Source organism: Lampris incognitus, chromosome 3, assembly GCF_029633865.1.
Source record: "Lampris incognitus isolate fLamInc1 chromosome 3, fLamInc1.hap2, whole genome shotgun sequence".
In the NCBI taxonomy this organism is placed as follows: Eukaryota; Metazoa; Chordata; class Actinopteri; order Lampriformes; family Lampridae; genus Lampris; species Lampris incognitus.
In genome coordinates, this window is record NC_079213.1 from 111,874,509 (window position 1) to 111,887,008 (window position 12,500).

Genomic DNA, 12,500 nt, shown 5'->3' on the forward strand with positions numbered 1-12,500 from the left:
TGCACGGAAACACATCCGCCTTACACCGGCATGCACGGAAACACATCCGCCTTACACCGGCATGCACGGAAACACATCGGCCTTACACCGGCATGCACGGACACACATCCGCCTTACACCGGCATGCACGGAAACACATCCGCCTTACACCGGCATGCACGGACACACATCCGCCTTACACCGGCATGCACGGAAACACATCCGCCTTACACCGGCATGCACGGAAACACATCCGCCTTACACCGGCATGCACGGAAACACATCGGCCTTACACCGGCATGCACGGACACACATCCGCCTTACACCGGCATGCACGGAAACACATCCGCCTTACACCGGCATGCACGGAAACACATCCGCCTTACACCGGCATGCACGGACACACATCCGCCTTACACCGGCATGCACGGAAACACATCCGCCTTACACCGGCATGCACGGACACACATCCGCCTTACACCGGCATGCACGGAAACACATCCGCCTTACACCGGCATGCACGGAAACACATCGGCCTTACACCGGCATGCACGGACACACATCCGCCTTACACCGGCATGCACGGAAACACATCCGCCTTACACCGGCATGCACGGACACACATCCGCCTTACACCGGCATGCACGGACACACATCCGCCTTACACCGGCATGCACGGAAACACATCCGCCTTACACCGGCATGCACGGAAACACATCCGCCTTACACCGGCATGCACGGACACACATCCGCCTTACACCGGCATGCACGGAAACACATCCGCCTTACACCGGCATGCACGGAAACACATCCGCCTTACACCGGCATGCACGGAAACACATCCGCCTTACACCGGCATGCACGGACACACATCCGCCTTACACCGGCATGCACGGAAACACATCCGCCTTACACCGGCATGCACGGACACACATCCGCCTTACACCGGCATGCACGGAAACACATCCGCCTTACACCGGCATGCACGGAAACACATCCGCCTTACACCGGCATGCACGGAAACACATCCGCCTTACACCGGCATGCACGGAAACACATCCGCCTTACACCGGCATGCACGGACACACATCCGCCTTACACCGGCATGCACGGAAACACATCCGCCTTACACCGGCATGCACGGACACACATCCGCCTTACACCGGCATGCACGGAAACACATCCGCCTTACACCGGCATGCACGGACACACATCCGCCTTACACCGGCATGCACGGAAACACATCCGCCTTACACCGGCATGCACGGAAACACATCCGCCTTACACCGGCATGCACGGACACACATCCGCCTTACACCGGCATGCACGGACACACATCCGCCTTACACCGGCATGCACGGAAACACATCCGCCTTACACCGGCATGCACGGACACACATCCGCCTTACACCGGCATGCACGGACACACATCCGCCTTACACCGGCATGCACGGACACACATCCGCCTTACACCGGCATGCACGGAAACACATCCGCCTTACACCGACATGCACGGACACACATCCGCCTTACACCGGCATGCACGGAAACACATCCGCCTTACACCGGCATGCATGGAAACACATCCGCCTTACACCGGCATGCACGGAAACACATCCGCCTTACACCGGCATGCACGGAAACACATCCGCCTTACACCGGCATGCACGGACACACATCCGCCTTACACCGGCATGCACGGAAACACATCCGCCTTACACCGGCATGCACGGAAACACATCGGCCTTACACCAGCATGCACGGACACACATCCGCCTTACACCGGCATGCACGGAAACACATCCGCCTTACACCGGCATGCACGGAAACACATCCGCCTTTCACCGGCATGCACGGAAACACCACACAAGCGCACACTGTGCGAGTGCATGCAAGCACACAGCACAACGAGCAGACATGGTCAGGGGTCGGCGAGTGCATGTGTCCTCTCTGGGACACTGTTTCCCAGCGTCACACCGAGGATCACAAAACCTTTCACAAGAAGAGAAAAGAAGGAACGGCAGGAGGCGAGCACCTTGATTTCCTCCTCGATGATACCTGACACGCCACCCCTTCATCACATGTTACAGTCTGAGAGTTAACACAACACAAGCAAGGACCCAGTCCGGGGACACAAAAACTCGGTTCAGGTCCAATAGGACACAGGTGTGAACGGGCGGTGCACAGAGACAATGCATAGGATGCACAGATGTTGGAGGAGGAGCTGGTCGTCAGCTTCTTCTTAAAGATGCAGAGGGGACTCCGCGGATCGGATGGAGCTCGGTAACTCGTTCCACCACCGGGGAACGCCAGAGGAGAGTCGGGCTCGTGACTCAGGGCCCCGTTGCGGCGGAAGGGCCAGCCGCCTTTCACTGGCAGAGCGTAGTGAGCGGGACTGAGTGTAGACCTGAATGAAGGAGTCCAGGTAGGCGGGAGCCATCTTAGTTACTGTTTTGTAAGCGAGCGTCAAGGTTTTGAATTTGATGCGGGCAGCAACTGGGAGCCGGTGGAGGGATACGAACACCGGACTGAGATGTGCTGTTCTGGGTTGGTTGAAGACCAGATGCGCCGCCGTGTTCTGGGTTATGTGTAGAGGTTTGAACGGGCATGCAGGGAGACCGCCGGTAAGGAGCTGCAGGAGTCACGGCGTGATATTACGAGAGCCTGTACCAGGAGCTGTGCTGCATGCTCACACAGGCGGGGTCTACGTTTCCTGATGTTGTACGGGGCAAATCGGCACGGCCGAGCAATCGAGACCACATGTCATCAACCACGGCACCCAGGTTTCGGGCAGCCTTTGCGGGCCTGGGCTGGGTGGAGCCGAGCCGGATGCTGATCTGTTGTAAGGACGTGCTACATGGTGACGTGAAGCAATGTGACGAGCCGGCGTGGAAGAACGAGAGCTAGAGATCCCCCGTGTCCCATTACACCGCATGACCCCGAGAGTGCTGTTTAATTCTAACACCCCGTCAGAACCAAACGGGACTGGCGGGAAAGGAGAAGCAAGAGGCAAGGATGCATTTCTGAAATGATCGCTCATTAACTTCACCCCGTACTGTCGGACAGAAATCGAAAGTCAAATTCCCTAAAAAGAAAGAGCACACGAGGCACCGGCCAGGGGAGCAGCGGGTTGGGAGGGGCAGAACATGCTACCTAGTACACCGTGAGCCCATAAGACAGGTGTCCGTCATGTTTGACCTTTTACGAGAAAGTCGTGACCACTTCTGTCTCGCTGTTCTAGTGCCGCCGCGTCAGTACTGGGGACAAAACGCGCCAGTCGAGATCTACAGACAGACAAGATGGCGGCTGAGAGGGTAGAAAGTATTAATCAGACTAAACACAGGACAATGGTGTGTGAAAGGGTCGAGCTTCGGGGTTTAACCGCTGGATGATGAGCTGATGTGACACATGTACACAAGCAATCCGGAGGATTCTCAGTGGCTAAAACAGCCCCAGGGGCGGGACTTATGAAACCCCCAGCACTGTTGTGCAGTGTGGCATTGGTGTGTTTTGTGTGTGTGTGTGTGTGTGTGTGTGTGTGTGTGTGTGTGTGTATACATATATGTGTATGTATATATATACATATACGTATATATATATATATACATATATATATACATATACATATATGTGTGTGTGTGTGAGCCCTCACCTGGTGACATCATCATCTCCAACCATGCCCCTCGGGAGCGGTGAGTATCTAGGCGTAGTCAAGGGGGCGGGGCTTACAGACTGACTTCCGCTTATGTAGGAGGGGCTTATGTGGTTGTCCTGATGAGGGGAATAGGCTGGAAAGACACAACGCAAAAGTTTCGTGACTTCGATGACTCAGCAGTTGTGGGGGAAAAATAAATATACTGAAGTTTTATTTCATGTGAAAATAAAACTAAGGAGTTTTTGCAAATAAACCCTCAAACTTCATGTCCAAATAAATCAACTTTTACAAGCAACACCACCTTTAACAGGACGTGGGTTTTTTAACTGTTATACTGTGATGATCTGTACTGCACTCACACATATGCAAATTAACAAAGTGAGAGAAAGAGTGAGGAAAAAAGAGAACTGCAGTTGTGTTTCAACATAGTATTTAGTACTGAATTAATACTAATATTTGGATATCTACTACTACTACTTTCAGCTGCTCCCGTTAGGGGGCGCCACAGCGGATCATCCGGTTCCATCTCTTCCTGTCCTCCGCATCTCCCTCTGTCACACCAGCCACCTGCATGTCCTCCCTCACCACCTCCATAAACCTCCTCTTTGGCCTTCCTCTTCTCCTCTTCCCTGGCAGCTCCATATTCAGCATCCTTCTCCCAGTATACCCAGCATCTCTCCTCCACACATGTCCAAACCATCTCCACCTTGTCTCTCTTGCTTTGTCTCCAAACCGTCCAACCTGAGCTGTCCCTCTAATATACTCGTTCCTAATCCTGTCCTTCTTCATCACTCCCAATGAAAATCTTATCATCTTCACCTCTGCCACCTCCAGCTCCTCCTCCTGTCTTTTCTTCAGTACCACTGTCTCCAAACCATACAACATAGCTGGTCTCACAACCATCTTGTAAACCTTCCCTTTAACTCTTGCTGGTACCCTTCTGTCACAAATCACTCCTGACACTCTTCTCCACCCACTCCACCCTGCCTGCACTCTCTTCTTCACCTCTCTCCTGTACTCCCCGTTACTTTGGACAGTTGACCCCAAGTATTTAAACTCATATGTCTTCGTCACCTCCACTCCTTGTATCCTCACCATTCCACTGTCCTCCCTCTCATTCACGCATAGGTATTCCGTCTTGCTCCAACTGACTTTCATTCCTCTTCTCTCCAGTGCATACCTCCACCTCTCCAGGCTCTCCTCCACCTGCACCCTACCCTCCCTACAGATCACATTGTCATCCGCAAACATCATCATCCACGGAGACTCCTGCCTGATCTCGTCCGTCAACCTGTCCATCACCACTGCAAACAAGAAAGGGTTCAGAGCCGATCCTTGATGTAATCCCACCTCCACCTTGAACCCATCTGTCATTCCTACCACACACCTCACCACTGTCACACTGCCCTCATACATATCCTGCACCACTCCTACACACTTCTCTGCAACGTCCTCATAAATACATAGCGTGGCAACATTTCCAAATTTGAGAAATAATGTGTTTGGTGTCGGTTGACAATGCCTTTGATTTGGGGTGGTGGCACAACAAACGGAGGCTGGTAGCAAGTAAGATGCGGACGGGAGACAAAACAAGAACATCTGGTCGTGTGTTATATTTGCAGAAGTGGTGTATCACAGGCTGCACAGTGTATTAGAGAAGACGGGTAATGTGTTCGGTTTGTAGCGGTGCTGTATTAGACAAAGTTTGGCAACGTGCACGATTTGGAGAGTTGACAGGACGCTGTAATCCTGTGGCCTAAAATATCCCAGTCTGATCATCACATGGTTATATAACAAACTTAACACTACGGGTGACATGATCATTATGACATATGTTAAAAACTGTAGAAAATGTCGGGAGGTTTGGAAATCACTTGAACTCAAAGGGACATGTCCCTTTTTAGTTATCATGCAGTAATGGAACAACAACATCAATCGTAGTGGTCGTAACATTTGTTGTAAACACCCCAATATTCCTCTATAGACAGTTTAGTACGGCCGAGTCACCTGACCTGCATGTCTTTGGACTGTGGGAGGAAACTGGAGCCCCCAAAGGAAACCCACACAGACACGGGGAGAACATGCAAACTCCACACAGAGGACGACCCGGGACGACCCCCAAGGTCGGACTACCCCGGGGCTCGAACCCAGGGCCTGGTTGCTGGGAGGTGACCGCGCTAACCGCCGTGCCCCACTATATGCAGATATAATCTACAGTATCAGTGACGGTTATTTCCTACTGACGTACAGAGAAATATCCACCACCCCATAACCTTCACATGCCTGCAGATCACACATGTAGACATTTCAACTATGACCAATGTCCTTATAATCACTGGACACACACGACACTGTTAGTTCTGCTGCAGAAAGGTCAGATTATTATGATGGCTAGGGAGGAGTTGTGTGTGTGTGTGTGTGTGTGTGATTTTGGATCTTCGTATGTGTCCTCACAGTTAGTAACATCAGGAGGGGGGAAGCTGTCGTTGATGAAGAGGGTGGTGTGTTTGGCCACTCGAAGGTACACCACGTCCGGAGTCGACTTGAGAGCAGCCACCGCCTCCTCGTGAGTGACCTCCTCTAAGCAGGAGCCGTTCACCTGAAAGACACACACACACACACACACGGTGAGCCGTCCCTCTACAGAGCTCAGTCTGTCAGGCCGACAGAAGGAAAACATAACAAGGCACATGAAAACATTTAGCAAACATGGGCGGCTAGGCTGCTACAGGTCACGGAGTTGTCAACGCTACTCAAGCCCAAAAGGGAATCGAACTGTTGTTTACTGTGTGGCCAGGGGGAGGCATCACATCATCTGTCCGCCCCTCTTACCCACACCGCACACCATGTGAACCTGTATCGCGCGTCACATCCACAGACCTCTTGACAGTAGTGGGTAACACAACAACAAGAGACAACTTTGTGTGCAAGCAGGCGGTAAGAGGGGCCGCTAACGCTGCTTAAGTGGACCGACTGACGTCTTTGTCCGATTCGAAAGCGGGGTCAGTGTGATGACCGTGACCTCATCCCTGGTCTGTGTTTCCATTCAGCAATCTCCCTGAGAGGCAGACAGGGAAAGTGGAAATGAGACAACTTTCTCTGCTTTCACGTCTCATCACAGAGTAAATGTTGATTGTACGGTGTAATGGCTGCACAACTGGTTCCCTATAAGCCTCACTCGCACTACACGGTTCTGTCTGCCACCGGGTACCATCTCCCGGGAAGATGAAGGCTCGATTTACGGCACGGAGGAAGTTCATCAACCATTGCCCAACCTAAATAAGAAGAGGAGAGGGCTTTTGTTTTCCCCGCTAGCTATCGGTAGCCATCCCCAGTGGCAGAAATGGCGGACGGCGGAACAACCCAAGTGACGGTGGAAACTCTACCCGGCAAGAGAAGAAGAACCGTGCTTACAGAGAAGGTAAAGAAGGTGAAGAGGGAGAGTGATGGAAGCAGCGGTTAAACAAGAGTGAACCTTGGACAGGCATTCACTCGATGGTGTTGTATCGAACCCTGGCTCCCCGTCGAGATCCGTTTCCCCCTGGCCAGGCAACAGCGTTCGCATGGAAACAGGTTAGCTATCGGTTAAGAGTTAGGTTAAAGTAAGAGTTAGGTTAAACTTATGGTTATAGTTATGGTTAAGGTTAGGATTAGGTTATGGCTGGGCTAGGTTAGGGTTAGTTTGAGGTTAGGGTTAGTTTGAGGTTAGGGTTAGGTTCGGGTTTGGGTTAGGGTTGGATTAGGATTAGGGTTAGTTGGAGGTTAGGGTTAGGGTTAGTTTGAGGTTAGGGTTAGTTTGAGGTTAGGGTTAGGTTCGGGTTTGGGTTAGGGTTAGATTAGGATTAGGGTTAGTTGGAGGTTAGGGTTAGGGTTAGTTTGAGGTTAGGGTTAGGTTGGGGTTTGGGTTAGGGTTAGGTTAGGATTAGGGTTAGTTTGAGGTTAGGGTTCGGTTGAGGTTAGGGTTAGGTTGGGGTTGGGTTAGGGTTAGGTTAGGATTAGGGTTAGTTTGAGGTTAGGGTTCGGTTGAGGTTAGGGTTAGGTTGGGGTTTGGGTTAGGGTTAGGTTAGGATTAGGGTTAGTTTGAGGTTAGGATTAGGGTTCAGTTGAGGTTAGGATTAGGGTTAGTTTGAGGTTAGGGTTAGGGTTCAGTTGAGGTTAGGGTTAGGGTTAGGTTGGGGTTTGGGTTAGGGTTAAATTGAGGTTAGAATTAGGTTTAAATTGAGGTTAGGGTTAGGTTAATCAAGCGTCCCGGTGTTGTATTGAACTCTGGCTGGGGGGGGGCAGATCTCAACGGGGAAACAGAGTTTGATACAACACCCAGGACTTCAGAGAGTTCCAAACCAACATTCAGTCAGCACTATTTCTACTGGATCAGTAAATAACACAACCTGCCTACTTATTAACACTACCGATGTTTTACTCTGCCCTTATCGCAGCACTGAGACCGGGGTTTCTAGTTCATATTGGGACTCTCATGGGTGTTTTTGGTTTGGACGGTAGAAAACGGAAAGTGATCCGGTTATGTTTGTGACAGCGGTGCAAACAATGGCACAACTTGGAAATGCCAGGGGGGGGATAGTTGAAAAGTTGTCTGTTTCCACTTTAAGGGGGGGGGGGTGCTTACTATCTTCTATTTAGGTCAGGCTGGTTTTGCTGAATGTCTGGTACTGTATTACTGTCACCACACGGCACGTCAACTTTAATAGACTTGGAAGCAGAGCAGGAGAGCAGCCAGCTGATATGTCAAACCCTTTATATCTGACTTATTCATTTCTTATGTGCACAGCCTTGACAGGGGGGAGCGCTGGTTTGAACGAGGAGTCAAAGAGGCCCTCTATGTGAACAGGGAATGACCATCCCTGAACCGAGAGGGGGGTACATCTGTCACCATCTTACAATGCTGTGATTGCAAATATTCCCAAATCCTCTGTGAATAGTACACATGACCATCGAAACTGTAGTTAATGGTCACACCCGTATCTGCATAAGAAACTGGTCGTTGGTTTCGGGCGTGATGCCACTGTGTTGTTTATAAGGGTGGAGGTACCTGCAGTCAGTGTATTGTTTATAAGGGTGGGGGTACCTGCAGTCAGTGTGTTGTTTATAAGGGTGGGGTACCTGCAGTCACTGTATTGTTTATAAGGGTGAGGAAGTCTGAGAGGTTTAGACGGTTCCCCTCAAATTTCATTCTGTATTTGCCAAGGAGGATTTATATTTATTTAGTTTTAGGTAAAAATGAAGGGGATTCAAACCATATTTGGGGTTATTAAGGGAGACGTATCCCATCTTGGGGGCTATTAAGGGAGACTGGTTTTGTAATTAGGTTTATTAAGGGAGGCTGGATAATTTGATTAGAAAGAAAACGTCACAGTTAATCAGATACAAGGACTGATGTATCATTTTGTTTTCAAGGTCTGCTAGAAATAACTCGGGCGGGGCGACGTGCACAAAACCAGACATCAGGATTTTTTTGGGGGGGATTTTTCCCCCCTTTTTCTCCCCAGTTGTACTCGGCCAATTAACCCACTCTTCTGAGCCGTCCCGGTCGCTGCTCCACCCCCTCTGCTGATCGGGGGGGGGGGGGCTGCAGACTACCACTTGCCTCCTCCGATACATGTGGAGTCACCAGCCGCTTCTTTTCACTCCCCCCCAAACAGGCGCCCTGACCGACCAGAGGAGGCGCTAGTGCAGCAACCAGGACACATACCCACAATCCGGCTTCCCACCCACAGACACGGCCAATCGTGTCTGTAGGGACACCCCACCAAGCCGGTGGTAACACGGGGATTCGAACCGGCGATCCCCGTGTTGGTAGGCAACGGGATAGACCGCTAAGCTACCCGGACGCCCAGATATCAGGATACTCTTGAGCGAAGGCCTCGATATCGATATTCTGACGACGTTGTAGAGACGACTACTGATGCCCTCACAAAATATTTACATCACGACTTTCTGATAAACACGATCAGTGACGAGGACACGACGTCCGAACAGGTGGAGAGACAAGTAACACAGCAGCTCCGACAGTCTCACAAGTCCAGATCACTGCCTCTCTGGGCTGTAAAGCAGCATCTAAAACCAGGATTAGACAACACTTATGTCGCAGCACAACATTACGATATCCAAATTCCCGGATGAGATCTAGTTCACACCATGATATCGATGTAATATGGATATGTTGCCCAGCCCTGCAGATAACCGTGTCTCAGAATGGACAAGTTGACTTGTGCTTCTTTTATTGTCACCGTCCATTTCACCTCGTTGAGGTAAAGATATGTTTGACATTGGTATGAGGTTAGATTCCAACTGTCCTTTTCAAGGACAGGCTTTTCTCTCGGTTTACGTTTACGTCCCATTTTGTCAGAGATTAGGAAAACGCCACCTGTAACGGCCGCACACCTCCAGTTATAAACCCTAAACCACATGGCGCACTTGTTCATTTACTATATGAAAGGTATCAGAGGAAAGACCGTGGGCCCTCCCACTCAGCAAGAACAGCCCACAAAGAAAATAAACGTCCCTTCGTTCCTGGCAGAGGATAGGGGGGAGGGAGTAAAAGAAGGCGGGAGAAGAGGAGCAACCAGTGTTTCTTACAGCCAGCAGCTTGTCCCCTATTTGCAGCCGTCCGTCTTTGTGTGCGGCGCCTCCCTCGATGATCTTCGTGACGTAGATGCTGTTGTCTCCCGGGACATGCTGGTTACCAACTCCACCTGCTATGCTGAATCCCAACCCTGGGACAGGCGGACACACAAAGAAGGGAGTATGGGGAGAAAGAAGGGAAACGGGATAACTCATCCGGGACACTGACAGGTAGCATTGCAGTAAGCATCGATTCAAGCAGCTGACCTGAAGGGTCCGGCTCGGACTTATCCCGTGCTGTGGTATTTAGCTTCAGGTCCACTGGGACCACCTCAGAGACTCATTCGTCCAGCACCTCCTCTGCGGTGTATCACCACTGATCTTTTATCCCCTTTAGTGGTAAGGTTTTAGAGTTTATAGCTTTTAACAGTTCCCTGAATAATGCCAGAACTAGGAATACGTAGTAAGTAGCAGTATTCCTCGAGTTCTGTAGGACTGCTTATGACCACAAAACCTCAACTGAGAAGTTCCACAAAACTGCCTCCAACTGGGTTCATTTTTGGGGGGGGGGGGATTTCCCCCCTTTTTTCTCCCCAATTGTACTTGGCCAATTACCCCACTCTTCCAAGCCATCCCGGTCTCTGCTCCACCCCCTCTGCCGATCCAGGGAGGGCTGCAGACTACCACACGCCTCCTCCCATACATGTGGAGTCGCCAGCCGCTTCTTTTCACCTGACAGTGAGGAGTTTCACCAGGGGGACATAGCGCGTGGGAGGATCACACTACCCCCCCCCCAGAACAGGCGCCCTGACCGACCAGAGGAGGCGCTAGTGCAGCGACAAGGCGACATACCCACATCTGGCTTCCTACCCACAGACACGGCCAATTGTGTCTGTAGGGATGCCCGACCAAGCCGGAGGTAACGCAGGGATTCGAACTGACGATCCCCGTCTTGGTAGGCAACGGAATAGAGCGCCATGCTACCCAGATGCCCTCGACTGGGTGAATACTGCCAGTAAGGGACCTCACTATCCCCCCAAATACTAGGAAAACTTGGACTTTACTGTGTTTACTGCGTTTACCAGGGAGCTGAAACTAAATCTGCTTTTATACTTTTATATACTTTTATAGCTTTATACTTTTAGTTTATTATACTTTTATAGTTTTATATACTTTTAGTTTCATATATTTTCATAGTTTTATATACTTTATAGTTTTACATACTTTCACAGTTTCATATACTCTCATAGTTTCATATACTTTCCTAGTTTCATATACTTTATAGTTTTATATACTTTCATAGTTTCATATACTTAATAGTTTCATATACTTTATATTTTCATATACTTTCATAGTTTCATATACTTTATAGTTTTATATACTTTCATAGTTTCATGTACTTTATAGTTTCATATACTTTATAGTTTCATATACTTTATAATTTAATATACTTTATAGTTTTATATACTTTCATAGTTTCATATACTTTATAGTTTCATGTACTTTCCTAGTTTCATGTACTTTCATAGTTTCATATACTTCATAGTTTCATATACTTTATAGTTTCATGTACTTTCCTAGTTTCATGTACTTTCCTAGTTTCATATACTTCCTAGTTTCATGTACTTTCCTAGTTTCATGTACTTTTACCCTGAAGCTGCTCTCTAGCAGGTGGCGCCGGTGCTGGCCCAGTGGCAAGTTAACGTTAGGGAGGGTTTCTGTTTCACCCCGTAGTTTCTGACCTTTGGGCCCTTTGACCAGTTTGATGTCCAGGATTTTCTCGGTGAGGCTCCTCCTCCGTCGTATGTACAGCCTGACGAGACCTCCCGCCTCCTTCAGCGCCTCCACGGCCCCGCTGTGGGTCACCTCCCTGACGTCTGCCTCGTTCACTCGCACGATGCAGTCATTTACCCTGGGGGGCAAGTTTGGATAAAGGCTTCACTTATCCTGTACATAGACATAGGCTGACGGGTCAGAATTTACACATCTACCCCCCAACACCAGCCCCCCCCCCCCCGAGAACACGATACCCTCCCTTCTGCTGCACAGGGAGCCCAGCGGGGGAGACGTCATCTGGTGTGAGGAGGCGCAGGACGCCAAATAACTGCTATCAGCGTTACCGCTCCCTTCCTTCAGCACCTCGCATCGTTCTTATGTGTCCTCTTTTACGCCATCCAACGTCACTCCCCAGCAGCTGGTGTGTGTTCACACATGACGTCTTATGACTTTAATGAGGCTCGTCTTTAACGATAACGACAGGTTATGAAACTCACCGGGGGTTTAAGGG

At 50.0% G+C, this 12,500-nt stretch overlaps 1 protein-coding gene across 1 annotated transcript in view; it reads right to left on the reverse strand.

Annotated features, from left to right (window-relative positions):
- The window catches only part of LOC130109963 (disks large homolog 1-like), a 202,741-nt gene that overhangs the window by 55,742 nt on the left and 134,499 nt on the right, over nucleotides 1–12,500 (reverse strand). The window contains 4 exon segments of the mRNA XM_056276928.1: nucleotides 3,632–3,767; nucleotides 6,089–6,233; nucleotides 10,229–10,365; nucleotides 11,956–12,125. Of these exon segments, the coding sequence (XP_056132903.1) occupies nucleotides 3,632–3,767; nucleotides 6,089–6,233; nucleotides 10,229–10,365; nucleotides 11,956–12,125 (588 nt within the window).